This window comes from Myiozetetes cayanensis, unplaced genomic scaffold (assembly GCF_022539395.1).
Source record: "Myiozetetes cayanensis isolate MyiCay16 unplaced genomic scaffold, myiCay2020 scf15, whole genome shotgun sequence".
NCBI lineage: Eukaryota > Metazoa > Chordata > Aves > Passeriformes > Tyrannidae > Myiozetetes > Myiozetetes cayanensis.
In genome coordinates, this window is record NW_026087159.1 from 10,680,515 (window position 1) to 10,702,422 (window position 21,908).

General features: G+C 41.3%; 2 protein-coding genes across 4 annotated transcripts in view; one reads left to right on the forward strand and one right to left on the reverse strand.

Moving 5' to 3' along the window:
- Positions 1-2,718: 2,718 nt before the first annotated feature.
- The window catches only part of CHRDL1 (chordin like 1), a 33,930-nt gene continuing 14,740 nt past the window's right edge, over positions 2,719-21,908 (reverse strand). For 2 of the 3 annotated variants that reach the window (XM_050310562.1, XM_050310560.1), the window contains exons 5-12: positions 15,956-16,101; positions 15,130-15,223; positions 13,968-14,035; positions 12,535-12,709; positions 9,136-9,330; positions 7,349-7,516; positions 6,176-6,265; positions 2,719-5,349 (exon numbers count right to left, since the gene is read on the reverse strand). In XM_050310562.1, the coding sequence (XP_050166519.1) occupies positions 5,219-5,349; positions 6,176-6,265; positions 7,349-7,516; positions 9,136-9,330; positions 12,535-12,709; positions 13,968-14,035; positions 15,130-15,223; positions 15,956-16,101 (1,067 nt within the window). In that variant the 3' untranslated portion in view covers positions 2,719-5,218. The remainder of the gene's footprint in view (positions 5,350-6,175; positions 6,266-7,348; positions 7,517-9,135; positions 9,331-12,534; positions 12,710-13,967; positions 14,036-15,129; positions 15,224-15,955; positions 16,102-21,908) is intronic. The other variant, XM_050310561.1, reaches the window with a different exon arrangement.
- PAK3 (p21 (RAC1) activated kinase 3) overlaps positions 9,254-21,908 on the forward strand; it is a 166,607-nt gene continuing 153,952 nt past the window's right edge. Inside the window, exon 1 of the mRNA XM_050310557.1 lies at positions 9,254-9,373. The gene's annotated coding sequence lies outside the window, so the exon portion shown is untranslated. The remainder of the gene's footprint in view (positions 9,374-21,908) is intronic.

Genomic DNA, 21,908 nt, shown 5'->3' on the forward strand with positions numbered 1-21,908 from the left:
AAACTTAGTGGATAATCAGTTCTGATTGTAAAGACTCTCTAATGCTTTTTAATGTTGTCATTGGACCCTTTTTGAAAGGATGTCACTGTCTGGCTAGACCTAAACCCAAAGATTTTGTGGGACTTAGCTTATGTGAATATATAATAAGGCATTCAAAGCAAGGAAATATTTTCTAATAGCACAGAATTGAAAATAGGATCTCAGATACAAAACCCCAGCCTTCTGGAACACATCATCACTTGGAGCTGTACATGTGTCTCGAAGAATACTTTTTTGTTAACTAAATAACCGCATTTAAAATCAAATCTTCCTTTTTCTAGGAAGACCTTTCTGAAGATTGATTAGTTGGTGACTGTTGCCTTTTAGTTTATGGATAGTTATGCAGCCATAACTATAAATACTTCTACATAGTGTCTTTTTATTTCACTGAGGAAAAAGCTGGCCCATGAGCTCACTTTTCTTGTTTGATGCTTCTACAACACTTCACATTCCACCCTGGGTACACTAAGAAAAGTTTTTGTAGGAACTGTTTCAGTCTCTTTTGAGCTGCAGCTACCACAAAGTGCGTATTTAGCAGGATACAACCTGGCCATGCTGCACAACACTTTGGTACAGGAAAGGAGAATAAATGCCATGTTAATGTCAAGCTGGATTTGTTGAAAGGAAAGTCTGACTCTTCCCATTTGGAGATGTGGAACAAAAATACCCCAGTATATAAACCTTAAGCATCACTTGGCTCCTATTTTTGCCTCCAGAATTAGAACTCAATTCATTGTCCCATCCCAGCTGCTGGCAGAGAGGGGAGAACTGGGCTGGGGAGGAACAGGATAGAGCAACAGTCCTGGTTAAGGAACATGAAGTGATTGGGAATCTGCCTATGGAAAGTGTAAAATGTGCCTTTGGTACACAGTGAATCCTTGATGGGTGTAATGCCAGTACAGTGTTATCAGTGCGAGCCCTCCAGGGACCCTTCTTAGAGACACTGGAGGTTTTGCTGTTTGCATCAACAGGAACAGAATGCAGTTTGAATTTATCATGACCTTAACATGCCTGATTTTGTGGTGTTGATCCTGAAACAAACAAATAAAGAAGAGAGAAACAGGAGAGTAAATCTATAGGAGATAGATTGGATTTTGGTGTGGAGATAACTGACGATGGGTGCTCTTTGTAGTAGTTACCCATAAGTAAAGCTTAGTGTGATGTACTATCTGTGTCTCTTGAGCTGAGGTCACTTGAGGACAGATTGGGAGTTTTTGCTTTAAGCGGTAGTGCAATCAGGCTCAGTGCACTTTGTGAACATGCTGAACTATCATCCAGTGTGTCTACATTAAAAACTCTTTTGCCAAGTTAAAATCAATTATTTGTTTTTGCTTTGGATGCTTTGCATTCTTGCTCACAGTTGGGTTGGTGTTATGTGAGAAGGGAGGGTTGTGGGTTCATACTCGTATACTCATGCAGTTGCAGACATACTTTATCCAAGAAGTAAAACAGTCCAAAACCTCAGATCAGAAGATGAAGACGTTTTTCAAACCTCAAACAAAAGCAATAAATGGAAATAGGGATTAACTTTGTAAATTTTCACCCCTCCCACAATAAATTACAAAAATCTTGGCTTTTATCTTAGATGGATAACACAATAGGCACCAGAGCACACCAACATTACGCAAATACTTCATGTGCTATCAATTATTTTGGAAGGAGTCATCATCTGAATTGTGAAATGCTTTGACCTTTTTTTTAATGGAGAGTGTAGGAAGATGAGAGTGTTAGTTAGGCTGACACATTCTTTCTCTTGTTCTAGGGTAGGTGTAAGTATTTTCAGAAGAACACAGCAGTGAAGGGGGCTCTGGTCTCTCAGTACTCAGCCTCTCTTGGCCTGTGGAGTCCTGTGGAGCCAGAGGTGATCCCTGTGACATGAAGGGGGATAGGAGTGAAGTGAGAAATAAGATGCATTTGGATGTTATGAAATCGAGAGTATACATTCAATGGGGATGCAGCTCTGCAACCCTGAATGTTACTGATTTTCAATCTGCAACCAGCAGGAAGAACACCCCTCACATAGTTAAGGAAGCAGAGCAAGTACACGTGCCTAAGGAGTGTCCTCATGGAAAGGATTCTTGTAGCAGACTCCTTGCTAAAATGAAAAGGTGGCCAAAATAAATATGAAGGGTACCATGAAATAACAGAAATCAATTTCATTAGGAATTTCCAGGGACATCTTGGATTTCAGATTTGATGTACTGATTGATTCAAAGTGATTTACTTTGAACACTCATCTTTGCCGAGGCTGACTCTCTCCATTTTTGTTACACTGCTAGCCATGTGTGAGGCCATGTTTTACATCTTTTTCTTATGTTCCTGAAAGTCATCTCTTTTTAGTCATTAGCACAGACAGACTCCATCAACATTTCCCCAATTATTTTGAGCTTCAGAATATGTATTGCCCAGAAAACAGTATGTCCTGTACTGTTCTCTCAGTTGTCAGTGCAGTGGTTTGATTTCTAAAATTTAGCCTGCTGGGTAGGTTAAAGCTGAATTAAATTGGGTATTTCCCAGTCTGATCCTTCCATAGCTCAGTACCGATTTCCCAGCAGGCAGCCACACACTGCACCCAGCTGGGCACGTGGCTTTGCCTTCTCTGAGGCTGCAGCAGCCAGACTGCAAACAGGGAAACTGAAACCAAACATCTTGACACAACAGCACCATATGCAAACCATCTTGTTTTATTATCAATGTCAGGGTTTATTAATTTATCAAACCAGGTCAAAGTGATACAAGTACATAAATAAGTACCGTAACAGACAGACATCTCATGAAGAGAATGACGAACATGGCACTGTGTATTTTGTTGTCTTAAGTGACCAGAAACTGGAAAAACGCACCACTACATTTTACTAAATTATGCTTATGGTTGTTTTTTGCTTTTCTTAAAAAGTGTTTATTATAAAATAAATATACAATCTGGATTCCACCTGTCCTGTCACAAATACAAAAAGCAGGTTGCCTTCTTCATAAAAAAAAATTACAAACACTGTACACTTCCCACTTAGTCTTTTTTCACCAGCTACTGCTACAAACAGACAATGCCTGTTGGGTGAGAAATCAACTGCTGGTTTTCTCACCAGACGCTACAGTTCCTCAGAACCTCTTCCTAAAGATTTATAATAAATTTTTACACTTCTGCAGCACATTTCAACCCAGTAGATGCCACTGCAATGAGTGCTGCTGATGCCAGACTGCTGCTTCTACAGTTACACTGCAGTAACCTCTGGTGCAGTGAGGTCTTAGGACCTTGGTTTGGATATGCTACACCCCTGTCCAACACCAGGACAGGACTTAGGAAAGCTACAGTCCCTGTGGAAAGGGGGTGGGACAGTCCACTTAGCTCTCCTTTTAATGAACAGTGATAGAGGACTTCTCCTGGCCAGGTGTTCCTGCATTTCAACTTGCTGTACTTCCAAATGGCCGGTGTTCCCAGGTTGTGCCTGCTCTCCGTCCAGGCCTAGGGACAGCTCCTGAGCTCACCCTGTGTGTATTCTCCAAACTCCCTTCAGCCTTTCGTTCGCCTTCCTGTCTGTTCTCCTCATCTGCTCCTCTTGCTCGAGAAGCCCTGTATCCCACTGCTCCCGAGGCTGGGGCGGCACGGGCAGGACCTGGTGCCCTGGAGGAGCCTGGTCCTGAGGCCTGTGGGGCTGATGGGGCTGCCAGGGCCTGCTGCTCGAGCCAAGGATCCCTCAGGATGGCGAAGCTCTGCCTGAACAGGCCTTTGGCATCCAGTACCAACGCCTGCCACACCTTCATCCCTTTAGGAATGGGGACACCCTGGAGTGCTGTCACTGGCAGAATAACAAACCTCAAAATCTTTGCTCTCGCTGTTGATTTTACTCCCTGTGAAGCCCCAGCCCTTGGCTCAGGCCATTCCATAAAGCTTTGTTTCCTAGCGTGTGTTTGAACAGCAGTATTCCCATCTGCTTGTGGAGTAGAAAATGGGAGCAAAAGCAGGCAGAGCCCCTCACATCTTGGGATTCAATCCCAAGCCATGGTGCAGTGCAGGATTTTGGTGACTCTTCAGAGAAAACAGTTTTTAAAGTTATACTTGCACTTATTCTGCAGAATAAGTAGACAGGCTGTAGACATGCTGCACTAAATTTAACAGACTCTCTCAGATTTGTTTTTCTTCACAACAGTTGTCACAGAGCTGTTGTGCTCTAAAGGCCTGCTGTATCTGTTTGCTGTTTGTCAAGGAGAGGGATGTCCTTGAAGCGTGAGAAGTGAGAGGTCATTCTCAGAAAAATGCAGAAGATTAGGTTTGTAACAAATCAGAACAAATAAATTAATCCCTGTCACAATTTTGGAGGAGTTATTAATTGTGAGTTTAACGCTCTAGGTGTTTTGAAAACACTGCAAATACTTTACTGCCTTCTGCCCTGTCACTTTAGAAGGTGGTTTATCAGGCCCTATGTGTTAATAGGGACCAGAAGAATGAAGTTATTAGGGCTGTGATAGGGAGCTAACACTTCACATTTTTAGAGAAGTGGGTGGAGGAAACAGTGAAAACCACTTAAAAGCAAACATTTGCTCCAATTGCTACAAAAATATAGTGGTTGCCACTAACACCTGCTGCTCAGTTTATGGACTTTGTTTGCTCAACTACAAGACATCATCCCAAAGGCAGGCTGCTTAGGAGTTTGTTGGTTTAAATCTGCTTTTTATGTTTCCAGCACAAGTATTGTATCACTTGTATTTTTCCTCCACTACTAAGAGAAATCCATGAGTGATTTCAACACCAGAAATGGTATAAATTTAGCACAGGAAATAATGCTCTCCATAGCTCCTGCACATTTATTAGGTGTCCTTCTTCTCATTAGTTTGAAAAACTTGCCAAATAATAATGATGATAATAATAATAATAATAATAATGTTCTGTTTTCTCTTTTTAACTTGTAAAGAAATGCAACTCTGGGAAAGCACAGTCTCTCTTTCTCCTTCCCCCACCAGTAATACAGAGCCTCCTAGTCTTTGGAGGAGATATTTGAATGGTTGGCACAGACCACTACACATAAAGCAGCAAATTTGCTGTGCATGATGTGAATAATTACTGCATTATAGTTTTGGTTTTTAGGGCAACTGTTGACTTAAGCAAAATAAGCCTGCAGTCCAGCTGCAGATCCAAGTTTTCATAAGTTTTCTTATGTTTTTCCCTCCAGTGCTGTCTCCCTCAACAGTGACCCTTTTCAGACTTTTCAAGGTACAAAACCTTTACCAAATCCTCGAGCTCAGTCCTGCACACTCTGCTTTCACACATTTGGCTGATCTGAGCTTCTCCCTCGCTAAATATTTTCCACTGGCCTGAAAACAAAAACACAAAGGAGACAGATATTGACTTAGAAAAGGGCACAGGGAACTTTGAAGACATTTATAAGCACTCTGGAAACCAACTGAGTCACAATAGTCAAAGAGGGAATGTCCAATCCTCCCATGGAAAATATTCAAAGTATCTTACAGTCACGTAACATATTCCATGCAAAATCACCTTGTTAATAATAATAAACAAGGAGTAGATTATTATTATTATTTTCTTTAATCAACTAGTCCTGTAAGTTGGCTCTATTTATTCAACCACTTATGACACAGGATATCCTGGCAAACCAAAGTATTTAGAAGTGGGAAGCAACACGTCTAAGTGTTTATGTACTATGAACTCTGTCTGTAATTAACATTTTTGATAATGTTAATATAAATGCATGCTGTCCTGATAACTAGAATACTGCATTACAGATAACAATGGCAAGCTAAGCAAGGCTGAGAGCAAAAAATTAGGGAACTTCTTCTATGAAAAAATTACTGTATCTCAATAGGCTTGTCTTATTAAGAGTATATTCTTCCTGGGAAAGGACTTCTTTACTTAATTAGAAAAAAAAATGTAGAAAAAATGACAAGTTGTAATGCAAAAGAACTGGCAATTAAGAATATCTCTATCTTAGTTCAACCATCAAATCAGCTGAATTAGTAGTTGTTAACTACTATCAAAATCCCAGACTTGATGAAATACAAAAAAGAAATGGAGGAGGAAAAGTTAATACATCCATCTGACTGTGTTGAGTAGCAGAGAATGTTTTTCACAGCTATGATAATATGGAGAGTAGAAACCTCAAGAGGTCAGAATTTTACTTACTAAGGGTTGTCCTTGTTATCATCTTGAAGTAAGGAAGTTCTTCAAATTCTCTTTTGGACACTTTTTCAACGTAGAAGTGACGCAGAATCCCTTCAGCAAAGAAATGAGAAATGTGTGTTACTGCAAATGTGCCCCTTGCTCTAAACCTGCCTTTTTGTAACATTTTCAGCCTGTTCTTTTTCTTTATTCTGTTTTCCACCCTCCCTCACCCATTTTTTTGCTAATCCCCTGTAAATTTTTCCATGGATTGTGAGGGGTATGAGAATCAGCCAATTCTTTTCCAAAACAGCTGAATCTTTCCTTATTATGTAAATTGGAAATGTAAGATTACAAGAGAAGCCAAAAATCCCAGTGTCTTGGAGAAAAACAGGATCATTTTGCAGATACCATTTTGCCTGCCATGAGCCAGCACACAACACCACTGTCAAATCATGAGGAGGCTTTGTGACTTCCTGAACACCCCTGGTACATGTGAACCATCCAGTGCTCTGGGACTTCTTTTCTGCTCCCACTTTGGCCTTGGCTTTCTGCTTTACAGCACATTCTGGAGATCTATCATTTCCATGTACACTGCACTGTGTGAGGATTTCCTATGAGGATCATATGCTTTTTACTTAAAATAGATTAAGCAGATTGGATTTTTAGGAGGCTGAAGATTATTTTTATTGCACTGAAAGTTCATGATTTGCACCAGTGCTTCTCAATGCTTTTCTGTTTTGTTCTAATTTTACCAGTTAGTCTAGTAAAAGATATTGTTTTCATCCTTAACACATTTTTTGCCCATATTCTAGACCAACATGGATGTAGCAGCACTAAGGCAGATAGAACAGACTGATTTCAATGGAAAGCTTTTTGATCCATCCTCAATTAAGAACCTCCAGGCACTTGGTTCAAACCCATTTCTGTGAAATAAATTACACAGAGCATTGCTGGCAACCTGTTTGTCATTGTGCCTTTGCTCCCAATGAAGGGCAGGAGTTTGCAGAACTACAGCTTTGTGTGTTCCTAATGGGTTTTATTCAGCAAAACTTGTCTGTGTTGGAAGTGGCTGTAGCAGTGATATCCTAAAGAGCCAGAGAGAACAGCAGTCTCCAAATCTTTGGATCTGTAAACTATCCTGGGATTTTAATGGCAGATTATACACTGTTTAAAGAAAGAACTTGCTCAACTCACCTTTTCTAATTGTCCACACATGTATTTCTATCTGAGGTGGCTTTTCAGTCTCTATTGCAATTTTCCTGATGGTTTCTCCTTCTTCTGTGAAAACGGATTCATAGACAGGAAATGTCTCTTTCCCACAGAAGTAATCTTTGTTGTCAAAGGTTTGACTTGGCACATCTTCTGTTAAAAACAACAACAAAAAAAGCCCAAAACACATACTACAGCTGTAATCAAGTCCTCCAGAACTTACTTGGCACGAATAGCCAAGCAGGTTTAGCTTAAAAGTAGAATTTTCATTTGTATGTCCACTCAAATCCATCTCCAGCTAAGCCCCAGACACTTCACAGCGTTCTGTTCTGCCAGGTTCTGGTGACCTGGTCATGGTGGCACGACAGTATTTATAGTTATAATCCAGTCTCCTAAGGAAATGAGCTGTAACACCATGTGGTCTGGGAGACTCCTCACAGTTTTTGAATCTGTTGTCCCCTTTTCAAGAACATTTGAAATAATGGTAGAAATCTCAGAGGTAATAACTAAATGAAAATTGGTGGTTGGTCAGAGTGAAGAAAACCAAATGAATGCTTTACTGAAGAGAAGGGCAGGCAGAACCTGGGAGGTTTGTGTTTTGCTCAGCAGCAGCCAGCTGGCCACTGCAAGTCTGGGCTGGCCACAGGGCACATTATCTTTTGCTCACCTGGTAAAGCTGTAGAGCACATAAGTAAAAATTGTAATTATTCTGTTTGCAATTGGAAGTTGGACAAGAATGTAAGAGAGATGATGCAACTCAGAGGCTTGGACTTCTGTTTGTGGAAACACCTAATGATTCTCCACACATACAAGATTTTAGCTTTCTTTAAAATCTCAAAGAACAAGACAGTAACTTTCTTTTTGCCATTAAATTTTCAATCGAAGCCTGTTAGCCAGGTTTTGCTGACTGTTCTTCCACTGAAAGCTGTGGATCTCTGCTCCACAAGTATCCAAAAGCTCTAGATAACACACCTCCTGCCTGCCTACTGCCACTGCTTTTTTCCCCAGTAAGCAAGGCTAGCAAAAGATGACAATTGTGCATTCTATGAAGGTTTCTATATTTGGCTGAGCATTTCTGCCCAGTGCATCAGCAAATAAACACAGAAATGGGCTGTACAGGTTAGGGAAGAAGTTTAAAGGCACATAAGGGAACTGGACACTCCTTTACCTTTTAAAAGTATCACATGCAACATGGCTGGTCATTTGCCAGACCATCAGCAGATCCCTGTTAGCAGATTTGTCACTAGCTGTAGGCATTTATTTTAGTAATGTCTACAGAAGTTTTATCATTAGTGCAGCGTAGACACAATGCTAAATCTGTGATAAGCTAGCATTTATTTTATGGATTAAGTTATGTAACTGACACCAATCGGAGTTTTGAATCCTTCTGGTACATTTTAAAAAGCAGAAATGATGTTACCTCCACACAGATTTCACAAGCTATAAAATGATTTGAAAGTTTTGTCATGGGGGAAGGACAGGAGTCTTGACAGTAATGAACTTTCTGTATACATTTCTGTAATACTCTCTTGGAAAGGAGCGTTAGGAAGTCGTGCTGACAGCAGAGAGGAAGGCAGTGAGTGATCAGAACACATGTGCCAGGCAGCTTGGCCCCTGTTTGAGGAGCAGCTCTGCCCCAGCGAGCCCTCTCACACACCTTAGAACGGGCACAGCTCCTGCTGTTTGTATCAAGGTTATTGTGACTGGAAGGCTTGAGCCAAGCCCCTCAACATGCACAGCAAAAAGGTGGTCTGTGATCAACTTTGTTTTACCTGGACAGACTTTACAGCATTTTCCTTCTACTTTCTGAGGGTATTTGCAGGGATATTGTTCTGGACAGTGAATTTTCTTACATTCTTGTTTGGTGATGTTGCAGGTGCACAACACACACTCTACGATTCCAAAGGCCCGGAGATTGGGATGCCAAGATTCACCATGCGAGTATGTTTTGCCATTTGAAACACAAACTAGGAAAGAAAACAAAAAGAAGGAAAAGTACAAATGGAAAAGGTATGTCCACTGGCTGCCTCTCCATACACATTTGTTTGATTCATGCACCTTTGTTTAAAGCAGTGTCTCCATATGTCATCTGTTAGTGTCTCTCTGGCCCATTTCTCTGCTTGGTAATTTTAACTTGGGGTTTCGTTGCTCAAAATGAGTCTGAGCCCGTGCTCACCCTTTTCTGAGCAGTTTTGCCGTGGTTCCAACTCTGCTGACTGATGTCCCTTGCTGTTTTGAGGAAAACAGTTGTGCACCATTAACCAGCTCATAAAACTCACTCCTCCTTCCCCTCCTAATCTCAGTCCACACACAGGACACAGCCTGCTACAGTGGCTCTGGCTGCTGGAATTGAATTTGCAGATGACAGAATCATGTCATTTGCTACTGAGTCATCTGCACAGCTTCAGCCATAAGCTGAAGAGAGCCATGCCATCAGCAGGATGGATTAGTGCCACCTGGGCCTTTTATTGCTTTTGCATGAGAGTTCTGCTCCATAACACGCAGAACAAAGCAAGGGAATGTTGCAAAATGAGGTTTAATGTCCTCTGTGGAAATATATATGTCTGTAGGTATAGAGAGCCATTTGGCTTTTGGAATCACAAGAAAACATTAACGTGAAAGGATGCATATGGGACTGAAATTTCATTCCAATAGCATCTCAGAGCCTCAGAGTATTTATTCATCAGAGCCCCTGGGAGTCAGAGAAATACAGCTGACACAAGGAGAGTGGAAAAATCCATGCCTGGTAGAAGCCACTTTGGGTCACCCAGCAGTTGATGGGAGTTATATCACTTTACACCATGTTTGCATTTGTCCTATAAACCCTACTTCTTTATTTTTAAATATTTTATAAACACAAAGAAAAATGCAGACTAATCCTAACAAGGTGAAATAAAGGACACAGCCTGATTTCTAAAAGCAACTGAAGTGAAGCTGGGATATGTTGTAAATATTTCCAATTCTTCTAATATGCCATCATTTTTATTAATGTTTTTATTTGTAAAATATGTTCCAATTTTGCCTGTAACTTTCAAAAGCAATTTAATTTTTATCTGTAATCTGAAATTTATATCTAACTGGTAACAGATGTAACCAACTGGCTTATACTTCACTGAGTTACTGAGATTTATGGGGAGTGTTTTTTGCAATGTATTGTCTTTCATGGGGTTATGCTATCATTTGGTTTCTAACTTGCTACTTTTTAACTCTTTCTTAAGGCATGGTTTTGTTTCTCAAATAAAAAGCCATGTTTTATCTGTATACTAAGAACATGGGAGAAAAAACTATAAATGAGAAAACTGGTAGGCACTCAGCTGCTCAGCAGGCTGCTTACATGCTGAAATATCATATTATTAGTTATATCTCTGCTTACAGGGATTTTTTTCCCCCAACCAGAGTTTTCCAGATTCTTTATGGACATAAATCCTTTATGATTTCTCCCTGACAGGAGAAGGGATAATACAGGACATTGTGTGGATACACATTTTCTGTCTTTTAAGGGTTGTTTAGCACAGAACAGTTAAATAATTACTCTTAGGGAGCAGATGAAGCCTCTAGTAGAAGCCAAAATACAGCAAATAACTCCAAGTTCCCTGATACCCTGTTTCTAGTGCTCTTCATGTTCAGAATGATAAATCTGTACACACAGTATTTCCATGTCAGGAGAGTTGCTGTGTATTTATTTTTTAACCTGTTGAAATGCATCTCAAGGGACACGTGCATTAATTAATAGAACACTTGTTAATTGCACAGGAACAAAAGAAAACCCATGGTCAGCATTCCTGTTTCCATCAGGGGGATCTCTCAGACACTCTCCAGGCAGGGAGTGTCTGAAATTATACTGCATCCAGAACTATGCTGTTCGTCTGTAGGCTCTTTATTTGCTGAAGCAAGTCAGTTAGAAACTGCTTTGATGATGTCTTCATGTGTGAACTCCATGTCAAAGACATTGCACTGCATGGAGATTCCTGCTCCTAGATTCAGCAGAAAACACTGGCATGATCTGAATGTTTTTTCATGCTTGTTCAGGTGGATAATAAAGATCCTATAGCCAACATTCCTTCTGTTAGTTAATACCTTAAAAGATTAGCTGGCCCTAATACAAGGGCTTTTAACTCCTTGTGGGTAGTTTCTAAGTGAATATTGAGTGGTATTTGGGGATAAATGCTCTTTTGAGCATGTGTTTGTACAGTTATTTCTTTTATGTCTTCCTCGACCTTTTCCTGCAGATCTCTGTTCTCCAAGGTACACCCACTGTGGGAACTGAGCCTCCCACCCTTTTTATTGTACAAAACCTGCTGTCCCACTAACTGGTGAATTGGTATTTTCCCTTTATTTTTGTCCTTCCTCTAGTGCATGAGGAAGATGGCTTGAATATGGTTTCCCACATGGGGCCAGAATTCTGCTGTCCACATAATATAGCGTGTCCTATATTCTAATTAGCAGGAGGCACTAAAGGATTCTTAGAGTGAGATTCATTACCTTGGTTAAATTTGCCTTTTTACAGCTCAGGCATCCAGTACAGGCTAATTGCCTGCTCTGCCTCTTAATATTAGTCATGAGGAGGAAAAGGATCCCTTGTATCCCACTGTCTCAGACAACTAGTTTAAGAAGGGGGAACACATGATACTATCTTTCATTAGAATGATTTGCTAAGCCTTGGAGGCAGAAAAAACCCTGATACTTTATGGTCTGAGATTTGTAGGGCAGTTTAAATATAAGCTGTTTACGGCCAGTAAAGTTACAAAATAGGAGAGAGTGTGAAGAAAATAACTGTGAACAATTTCCTATGGGACAAGTGTATGTGTGAACAAGTTGTTGAATCTAAAGGCATCGTGGTGTCCTCTGTGGCACAAAGCACTCACTTCCCTGGTAAACACTGCATGAGTTCAAAGGGTTGTGTAGCCCAATCCCACAAAGTAACTCAGAGAGCAACACAGTTGTGTGGTGCCTTTGCAGGGTGAACTGCCCTGTTGTCTGTGCAGGCGGAATTGATCTCGGTCAAGAAAGAATTTTGTATCCTGTTTGCTTTCTGCCTCCCTGCTTTGCATTGGGTTTCCTGATACCAGTGTGAATTTCCAAGATCCTGCTGTAATTTTGAGAAGTCTTTGTGAGCTGTAGGTGATTGATTCCTGACCCAGAGTGACACTGTAGGAAGTGCTTGTCTTTACCTCGTCCGTGCTTGTGCTTGTTGTTGATGACGATTTGTACTATTGTGCCTGAGGCTTGCTGGGGATCTGGCAGGACCCCACGGTTACTCCTGGCACTGGGAAATCGTGGAATATTGACTACCTGCCTCGCAGAGCCGGGTGACAGGTCGTAGTGGGAGCGATGGTATGAGTGTCTCTGTTTGGGGACAGAAAGAGAGCAGGGAAGTAAATGTCTCATTGCAATGAACACGGGGAAAGGGGCTGTACCAGAAACTTAACACAGGCAACAAGAGTGTGGCCTCTCCCACCAGACATCATGAACCACGTGTGCAGCTGTAACTCATCTCACCAGTCTTGGATGTCAGTGTAGGTGTCTTTAGCTGAGTTAGTCATCTGAAATCCCAAATTGTCAATGGACAGAGAGCCAATTTTAGAACCTGACCTGGTGTGGATCTCTAGAGCATAAGGAGAAACACGACCCAGATGTGCCTATTTTGCTCCATTTATTAAAAATGGTGTTCAGAGCTAGATATCTACTTTACTGATTTCTACTCTACTTTAGGAGCAGATGAGAAGAATTTTAAGCCTGTCTAGTTTTCTTCATAAAAATTGCTTTCTACCGTGGCTCCGGTGGCAGAACACATCCAGAATGACTACCCAGCTGCTTCTTTGCTTGCAGCTTGAAACTCTCATGCAAGGCCCAGGTTAGCCTTGCACAGACTGAGCAGAGCCTTACTAGAATTGGTTTTACAGCCTGGGAGGTCTCATTTCATTTGCGAAGGAAAGCAGTAGCAGCAGTAGCACTAGTAGTAGTAGTAGTAGTAGTAGTAGTAGTAGTAGTAGTAGTAGTGCACAGCATGCTTTCTAGAGCAAAACCACTGTTTTCAGAGAATCATTTTTCAGAATGTCCATGGACCTGGAGGAACAGTATAGATTATAGCACTCATTTTAGAAGGCATGATTCTCCCCACTCATCTAAAGACCTATTGGTTCATGTATTTGGGTAGTGCACATAAGGCTCCAATGGTCTTCAGATTCTTCCAAATACTGTTATAAAAATTATTTATTGAGGAGTAAGTTGTTAATGGAAACTCTTAGCCCCACAGATAGGGAAGCCCCTAGAGTAAATACATATATATGTATGTTAACTGGGAAGCAAGTGTTTGCAATTATGATTTAAAAATGCTTGAACAGCAAACAGAATGCTGTTGAATTTTATCCTTATAGAGCATATACAACAAAGACCAAATCCAGAGTCCACAGGAGCTCATGGGAGTTTATAATTCAACATTACTCGTGAATTCAGGTTGAGTGGAAGAAACCTATTTTGGGCTAGATTCACAGAACCCAGGATGAAACAATAGGTGTTCAGACCTGGTATCATCCTTTATTCTTTTACCCCAAGTGCACAGCACAGCAGGAAAATACGTCTTTAAATTGTAGGTCCCACTTACAGCTTCCCTGTTGGCTGGCTGCCGGAAGATGTCTCCATCAGAATGTTCCCATGATAATTCTCCATCTCCTGTAGGTGAAGCAGAGCAGTGTCAGTTAAAGGAGTAACTGTGAAAGCCCTTGGGAAGTACATGGGGGAAAAGTCTCACCCAGCTCTACAACTGTATTAGTAGTAGAGGAATTAATATGATAATCAGCAAACTTTAATGTGTTAATCTATTTGGCCATGCAGGGAAAACTGACTCACAGTTTTCTCCCCATGAGCTGTGTTAGATCTTGATGCAAACATTTTGTTTAGCTTTTCATTTTGTAAGAATCACAGAGATAAAACAGCTTATGCCATATTGAAAAGGACAAAGTTGATTATGAGATAAATAATCTTTTTAACATTTTAAAATAAGAGTAGTTGACAAAGGAATAAATTAAATAAGCCCTGCATCAGTGGAGACAGTGGGTCGCCTCTACTGCATAATCTGATTTAATCTTACCCCTCATATGGAAATGCAAATGGACTGGTTTCTCATTAGTGACTCTGGCTGAAGTGTCTGATTTCTCCAGCAGAAGGCTGGTTTACTGTATAGCTGTGTCTGACAGCTTGTACTTTGAAAGTTAAATTGATTTTTGTAAATGGGAGAGTCTGGTTTCAAATACAGCTCAAATGACTATATAGGAAGAGAAATCAGATGATTAACAATGATTTACTTTAATTACCTGTCAAAGTATTACATCTAAAACAGTGTATCACTGTATTTCACCCTGGGAAGCCAGGACTATCACCTTGCCTGATCGAGAACAGAAAGCTTTACAAGCAGTTTGCCTGGCAGAACGTTTCAGGGTTTGTAAAGACACTGTGGGTATAACACAGCAAAGCAGTGAAGACTGAGGGACAATCTGTGTGCAAAGCAGCACTGCACAGAGATCCTCATGCTCCTTGATTTACCTCATTATGGGGTGCAACTTTATCATCAGTTCTCTCCTTGTTTCAATTTAGGAAAACAAAGGTAGCCACGTTACCCTGCTGGCACTTGTGGTTTAATTTCCCAACATGCATTGGATTGTAATTTCATGGGAAACTCACAGATACTGTCCTGAGTGACAGCACTGGTGGACAGACAGGGCTCTGACAGGGAAAGGAGTAAATTCAGAGTCTGTTCTTGATCTTACCTCTGCAAACTGGACAGCAGGACTCTGGGACAGACACTGGGAAAGAGCAAGTTAATTTGGGACAAGTCTTCAACCCACAGTACACATTGCCTTCCTGCCAGTAAAACACAAGGGGAGTTTAGAAGGAGTCATTGGTTTTTCTGTATATTCATTTTTTTATGGACATGCTTAAATCCTTGTTTATATAAATGCCACTCTATGCAAAAGCAGAATATTAGACCAGTGAAAAGTCTGAGCAGTCTGATCAGCATTTGGCCTGCTAAATTCTTAGTTAATGGACAATATGACGATGATTTGATAAGAGGAGGTACAGAGTTGCCAATAGTTGATACTGAAGAGCTGTTTGGATTGGTAGGGATGTCGTGGTTCAGACACTGGCTCTGAAGAGTCACTGGGTGAGTGCTCAAATATACTGAGTTTGAACTGGTGACACCTCAGGAACGGCTCTGTGGCCCAGTGCCTTGGTGCTCTTTACTTATCAGCTCAGTCCAAATGAAATCAGTCATTGGCTTAGTGCTACATTTTCCAGTCAGGTTGAAGTGAAATATTCTCTATGTGCCAAGCAGCAGTATTTTACCTGCTGCCTCTGCACTGTGAGCTCACTTAGAGCAGTTGTTTGACAGGGTATGCTTTGTGCACCGTGTGTAAGAGGTCACCTGTCATTTACCAGGTGCTGCACACTGGCTCTGAGCACTCTCAGGAGTTTCAGCACTAATTCTCAATTCCCAGCCTTTGCTGTGTATTGCTTATATTTCAGTCTCATGTCTTCTAGAGAGGAGAACTGGAGCACAGACAGAGCAGGGCTCTGTCAGACTGTGTTACTTACTGAGCAGCTGCACTGGGCACACTGGTTTGCTTGCCTGTTCTGGAAAAGCCCCTCAGCCACGAACATTTCTCCATGGTGGTAGGTGGTGCCATTGTATTCACAGGATTTCCCAGTGATTTTGCTGCTTACTGAGAAAAGGGAGTCCTCTGGAAGCAATGGGAAAGGAACACTTCATGCAAATGTTCTTGATAACTTGCAATATTGTAAATATGGGGGAGGAAAAGCTTCCCTTCTCCCTCATTTCTCTTTGTTAAGGAAGGACAAGTCTTGTCATCCTACAAAGTACAAGTGATATTCTCAGGCTGCTATCTTGCTGAATTTTAGTAATTCACACTTTGAGTTGACTGTCCCAGTTAATCTTAGGATGTGGATGATCAACTGCAATGCCAGCTCTAATGGCCCTGTCTCATGCTGCAGTATTTTCTCTTGTTCTGTAGCATTTGATATTGGGACAGATGGGTGTCATTTATGTGCCCACTTGTTAATTTATGTGGTTAAATGTCCTCCTAAGACATAAAGCTATCCATACCTTATGCTAAAACATCCCTGGACTGTTTAACTATCAGCACTTGATAAACTGTGCAAAGGGATTACACTTTACCTATGAAATGTAAGCCACTTGATTCCACTTGGCCAGTGGACCTGGCACTATACATTTACACTCACATGAATTCAGCATCTCAGCATGGGAAAAGACATTTCAAACAAGAGCTCTGTGGAAGTAACAGTGAAGTGTTTGTTCTCTGGAGCCCAAACCACTGCAAATTTCTAGGAATGCAGCTGAAATTTCATTCAGTGGGTTTGGGCTTTCATGTAAAAGAAACCTGACCTAAAAAAATCAGGTTTTGCTATAGCTCCTTTCATTACCTATCAGATAAACCTGGAGAGATTTTTTTGTGACACCACGATACCACAGAATGCCCATTTTCCAGCTGGGAGCTCAAGTGAAAGAGCAGTTTTCTGCCGGCGTGTGCTGGCATTAAACACTAACATTTAGTTATCCATCAAAGCATATATCTAGTTACACTGGTCCATCACATATTAATAGTATTTTGAATGGTAAATGTCAAATCAGGCTGTGGAACATACATGTACTACAGTGTCTGAGAGTCTATTGGGTCAGCAAAGTCCATTCTGTAGGAGACTGGCAGTCAGTTCATGTTCCTTATCTGACATTTCATTGCCTGACACACATTATTTGCACTTGGAAACATCAGATACATCTTTATTTCAGTGCAGTCAAGGGTGTCCAATGATACCTTTCCAAAATCTTAAAAAGAGGCAAAGAGCTCTGACAACACCTGTGTTTGGCACAGAAATGCAGTGCTTTCAACACTTTGTTTGCCAGTAATGGACATTCTGGAATGGCAAGATGTGTCCTCCCACCAAGACACATCCTTTGCAAGTCATCAGCAACAGATTCCAGTGACAAATTCATCTACCACTTAGGCACAAATATTGGAAAACCTGGATAAAGAGGCACATCCCAGGACTGCGCTAGCTCCCAAAATTTGTATCTCCACAGTTTCTTGGGCTTTCTGAGAGTCACCTCATGGAAAGCAGAAGGAGAGATAATCTTGAGTTATCTCCTTGCCTCTTGGGCAACTGGAAGAGCAGTAAAACCGGAAAGAAATGGAAATGGAAGGGGAAATGGGAGAATACAGATGGTTCTTGACTGGGTACAAGGCCCTGTTCACACAGCCTCAGCAGGAAGTTGCTGTGCCCACGTGGGATGCCTGTCCTAAAGCAGTGTTTGGCTCGTGGTCTGACATTTGCAGAGACCAATACCTGAATGACTCATAGATTAGAGGAGCTCAGATTCGCCCATGATATCATATTGTCCTGTGGAATGTGAAATTAGAGTCATCGTGGATTATTTTAATAAGTGTCAAATTTGAGCTTTAAAAATCTTGTCATTAATATTGGTATCAGCATGCATGATTCTGTGCCTTAGTTAAGACAGGTTAGAATTAGAGTAATTAACTGCAAATACACTGCATTGCTCAAAGCTCTATTTGTAAACCTTGCTTCCTAATCAGGATTGCTCCAAAAGCTTTATCTGGCATTTTAATGGTGCTGACTAACATTGCTTTAATTAGCTGCCTCTGTAAAGTACCAGGCAAACCATCTGTGTGAATCCTTTTAATTAACTGGGTTCAATCTGAGCTTTTTTTCTGGCATTCTTTACACGTCAGTGGAAGCAACATACAACATCCACAGTAAAGATGGTATAGCATCAATCAAAAAGGAAATATCTCTGTTTCTGTGGTTGGCATTTATTCTGTAAGGGCTCAGACTTCTGTATAGAAGCTGAGAGGCCATGCTTACATTTGCCTACAATTTTAGCACGATCAAGACCACGAGTCTGCAATATGGAGAGCAGAGCTTTATCACCAGCACGAGCATGAGGGATGGCAGAGGGCCAAGATGTCCAACCTGGGCTTCATTGCTATGGATTTGAATTTATCCTGTAGGTAACTTTAAAGGTTGAACCTGGCTGAAGGAATCTTTCAGATTTTGCAAACAGACAACAGAATACAACTGTATTAAAAATGATTTAGCTTCAAAACTGTTATTTTTTTGAAAGCAATTGTAGGCTATGCTGGAAACCTTATATCCAAACATTCCTCTCTTCCAAACATGGGATTCTGTCCAGCTCCTTTTGCCTACCTAGGCTGTTTTTCACTGATGTCCCACACACTCAAGGTAAATTCTAGCCTCAATGAAGACAACAGACAGGTTTCCTTCAGGACTCAGCCAAGGTACTTGCTTGAATGCTGCTTATGAGACTGAGATAGATGCTTGGACTGTGAGGAACTGTTGATCCATACAAACAAAATTTGTATCAACTAAGACCTGTTGTACAGCCTGATGTGGAAGTTCACTATGAGAACTATAGTTCATGTATTCCATGAATTGTGGTTCACTTGACAGAGCCTGAGAAGGAACAGCATGGCAAAACATTTGCCATGAAGGGATGCTACCTTGGTGTGAACTGCAGCACCAGTGCTTTCCTGATAGTCTGACAAAACAGTGTTGGATATGAATGTGATAAACCAAGACATGTTATGGAAATTTTCTGGTTTAATGGCATCTTCTCCAATCACAGATTTTTTCATGGAAGCCTTTCTGGGTTCCTGATGGTCTGCCCATGACTTGAGGTGTCCAAGGGCCAAGGTCTGAGGGCAGTCAGACATGTACACAGACCAGGCCTTCCTGGCTTCTGGAACTTTCCAGTCTCCTGGGAGAAACAGAAGCTGTGTCACATGGATCACAGTCAGTTTTGGAAACACCATCTTTTAACTTCTTCTGTTTACAATTCTGTTCCTTCCTGGATTGTTATAAATTCTTGATCTTTACTTGGATATGAAGCAGAAGAGCATCATTTATCTGCAACTAATCCCTTGAATAGCTTAGACAAATTCCATGAGCAGTTCCTGATGTTTGAAACAGTGGTTACTTCTGTAAAAGCATTTATATGCAGAGAGTGAAAAGCAGTGACCAGCTATGGGCAAACTGGCCTTTTGGGAAATGGGGGCTGACTTGCTTGAGGAGGGGCTTTAGGATCCAGGCCTTACTACAATAAATTAAGTGTTGAACTTGGATCCTTCTGGACAAAGACAAGAGGTGCAGATAAATAAACAATTTAGACACTAACTAACAAACTGGTAAAACCACCTCAGAATCAGTACAGTCAGGGCGTGATAATCAGTGAAGTATTTATGATGTGATGTCTGACCTTCAAGACAAGCAAATCAATTGCTTTTGGGTGTCTTTGCCATTGTGGACAATGAGACCAAACATCCTGGCTTGCTGAAAGTCATTGTGCTGAGCTTTACTGACCTGCAGACAGTAACAGTGGAAGTGGAGTGTCCTCCAGAAATGGGGACTGCACAGGTCAGACAAGGAAGGTGCAGACAAAGCTCCTGCTACTGCCTAACCCTCAGCAGGTCTGCTGGGCCCCTGCGCAGCACCTCACGAAGGCTCTGTGGGGTTTTAGTGCATCTCTGTGAGGTATTGTCTTGTACAATATCCTGGCCATCCGTGTTAGTACTTAACACTCTCACCATTGCTTATTTTAGTATCAGAACATCTGGCAAAGAACATTTTTTAAAAATCCTACAGCCTCTTGGCTTGCTGACTTAAAAACTATTTTTAAACAGCAGCGTTCAGAATCACCTAATGTCATTTACTGAAAAAGATAGGCTTTTAACATCCAGCAGAAAGGCTGGGCGTTCAGCCTGCCTTGGGTTTTACAGTTTGTCTATTTTATTAACCATCCCTTATAAAAACAATCAAGTGCTAAACAATATGAAATTAATCACAAGGTCTAATGCCTTAAGAAACTTACCATACTGGGAACTGTTTTGCAGATAGTCTGGGTTTTTTAACCAGACAGATGATAGATTATGAATTTGAATCCAGAGAGGATTTTATGAAACATGTTTTCTGAATCAACACTGAGCATGTACAGACCAAGAGGCTGAAGGTTGTTTTGGAACCCTGTTCACGAGACAAGCAACTGATTTCTGCTGTAAGTCCAGGACAACAGTTTGCACTGACATCTCTCCTGTACATTCACTTGTATTCCCAGGGAGTTTTGTTACTTAATGAACACAATTGGGAGAGTCAGTTTACTTGCAAGAGGTACTTCAGAGCTCTCTGGGCTATATCCTGGTGCAGGAAACTGTCTTTGGACACCAGCTAACTGGTCGTCTCACATGCTGCTTCGAAAAGTCCTTGTCCCTGTTTTGCTTATTGAAAATTTTGTAAGACCTGAATCAGCTCAGGCACACACACTGTCCAACACAAGTGGGCAGTACTCTCATGACCTGACATCTGCTTCAAAATTCATTTTGTGAGGGGACCAGGGCTAAACTCCTCTCTCCAGCATTTCAATGATATGTGCTGGAACAGCCACTCTGACAGCTTGATAAGCATGTCAAGATGTGAGCAGCCCTGGAGCTGCTCTGATTACCAATAACTGAACTGAACCAGCCTTCTTTCACCTAAGGACTCAGAACTCTGAAGAAGTGGTAATGAGTCCTGTGATGGCTCTTGCCTTGGTGATGCATTCCAAGGGGTTCAGCCAAAGATCTTACCAGTCCTGGAGAAATCTAAGTGCTAGTACCATTCCAAGTCAGAGAGAGAGAAGCCTGCCTCCAGGCAGAAATCCTCCATGTCAGGATCTTCCCTCTGCTTCACACAAGCCAAAGGAACATGGTTATTGTATATAAGAAACAGCTATTCAGTATGAGACGTATTTGGAATGGAGGAATAAATATGTGTTGATAATCTGATCCTTACAAATTCAAAACAGAGCAGCCTAAGACTTAAAGAGGTGAGGGAAGCATCCTGGAGAAACAGATTTTGCAGCTTGCTAGGAGAGTGACAGTCAGCGAGATTTTGATCATAGTTATGTTGAATAAATCTGGAACAACTCTGTTGATTGAACTAACCCTGATGCTACGTGTTCAAGCCAAACTGTATTTTTTAAATATTCTTTTTGAAAAAATCCACACGTTTATATGGAAAAGGGATTGCATAAATTATATTATTCTGTGTTTATGCAGTGCATTTCATGCAGAAATAGCAGTGCTTTATGTAATACAGAGCACTTGCCTATTTTCCTGCAGTTCCAGTGAAAACAAGCTACAGTAACAACAGTAGGTTTCCTGTGTACCCAGAGATCCAATTAATGCTGACCCATTTGTACCAGAAGGCCAGTGTGAAGAAGCAAAGAGCTGGGAATATGGATGTCCCCATTCTGCTGCTGTGGCTCACTTCTCCAAAAGGGCCTTCAGTGCAGGAGACATTCTGTGGTCACATTTTGGCCACCAGAGTGTGAGTGTTGTATGCTGGGGCTAATTGGTGAGAGTGGCCAAATGCAGAGGGGATAGAGAGAAGAGAGAAGGGAATCTCTGAGTCACAGGCAGCCAGGGACACTGCGGAG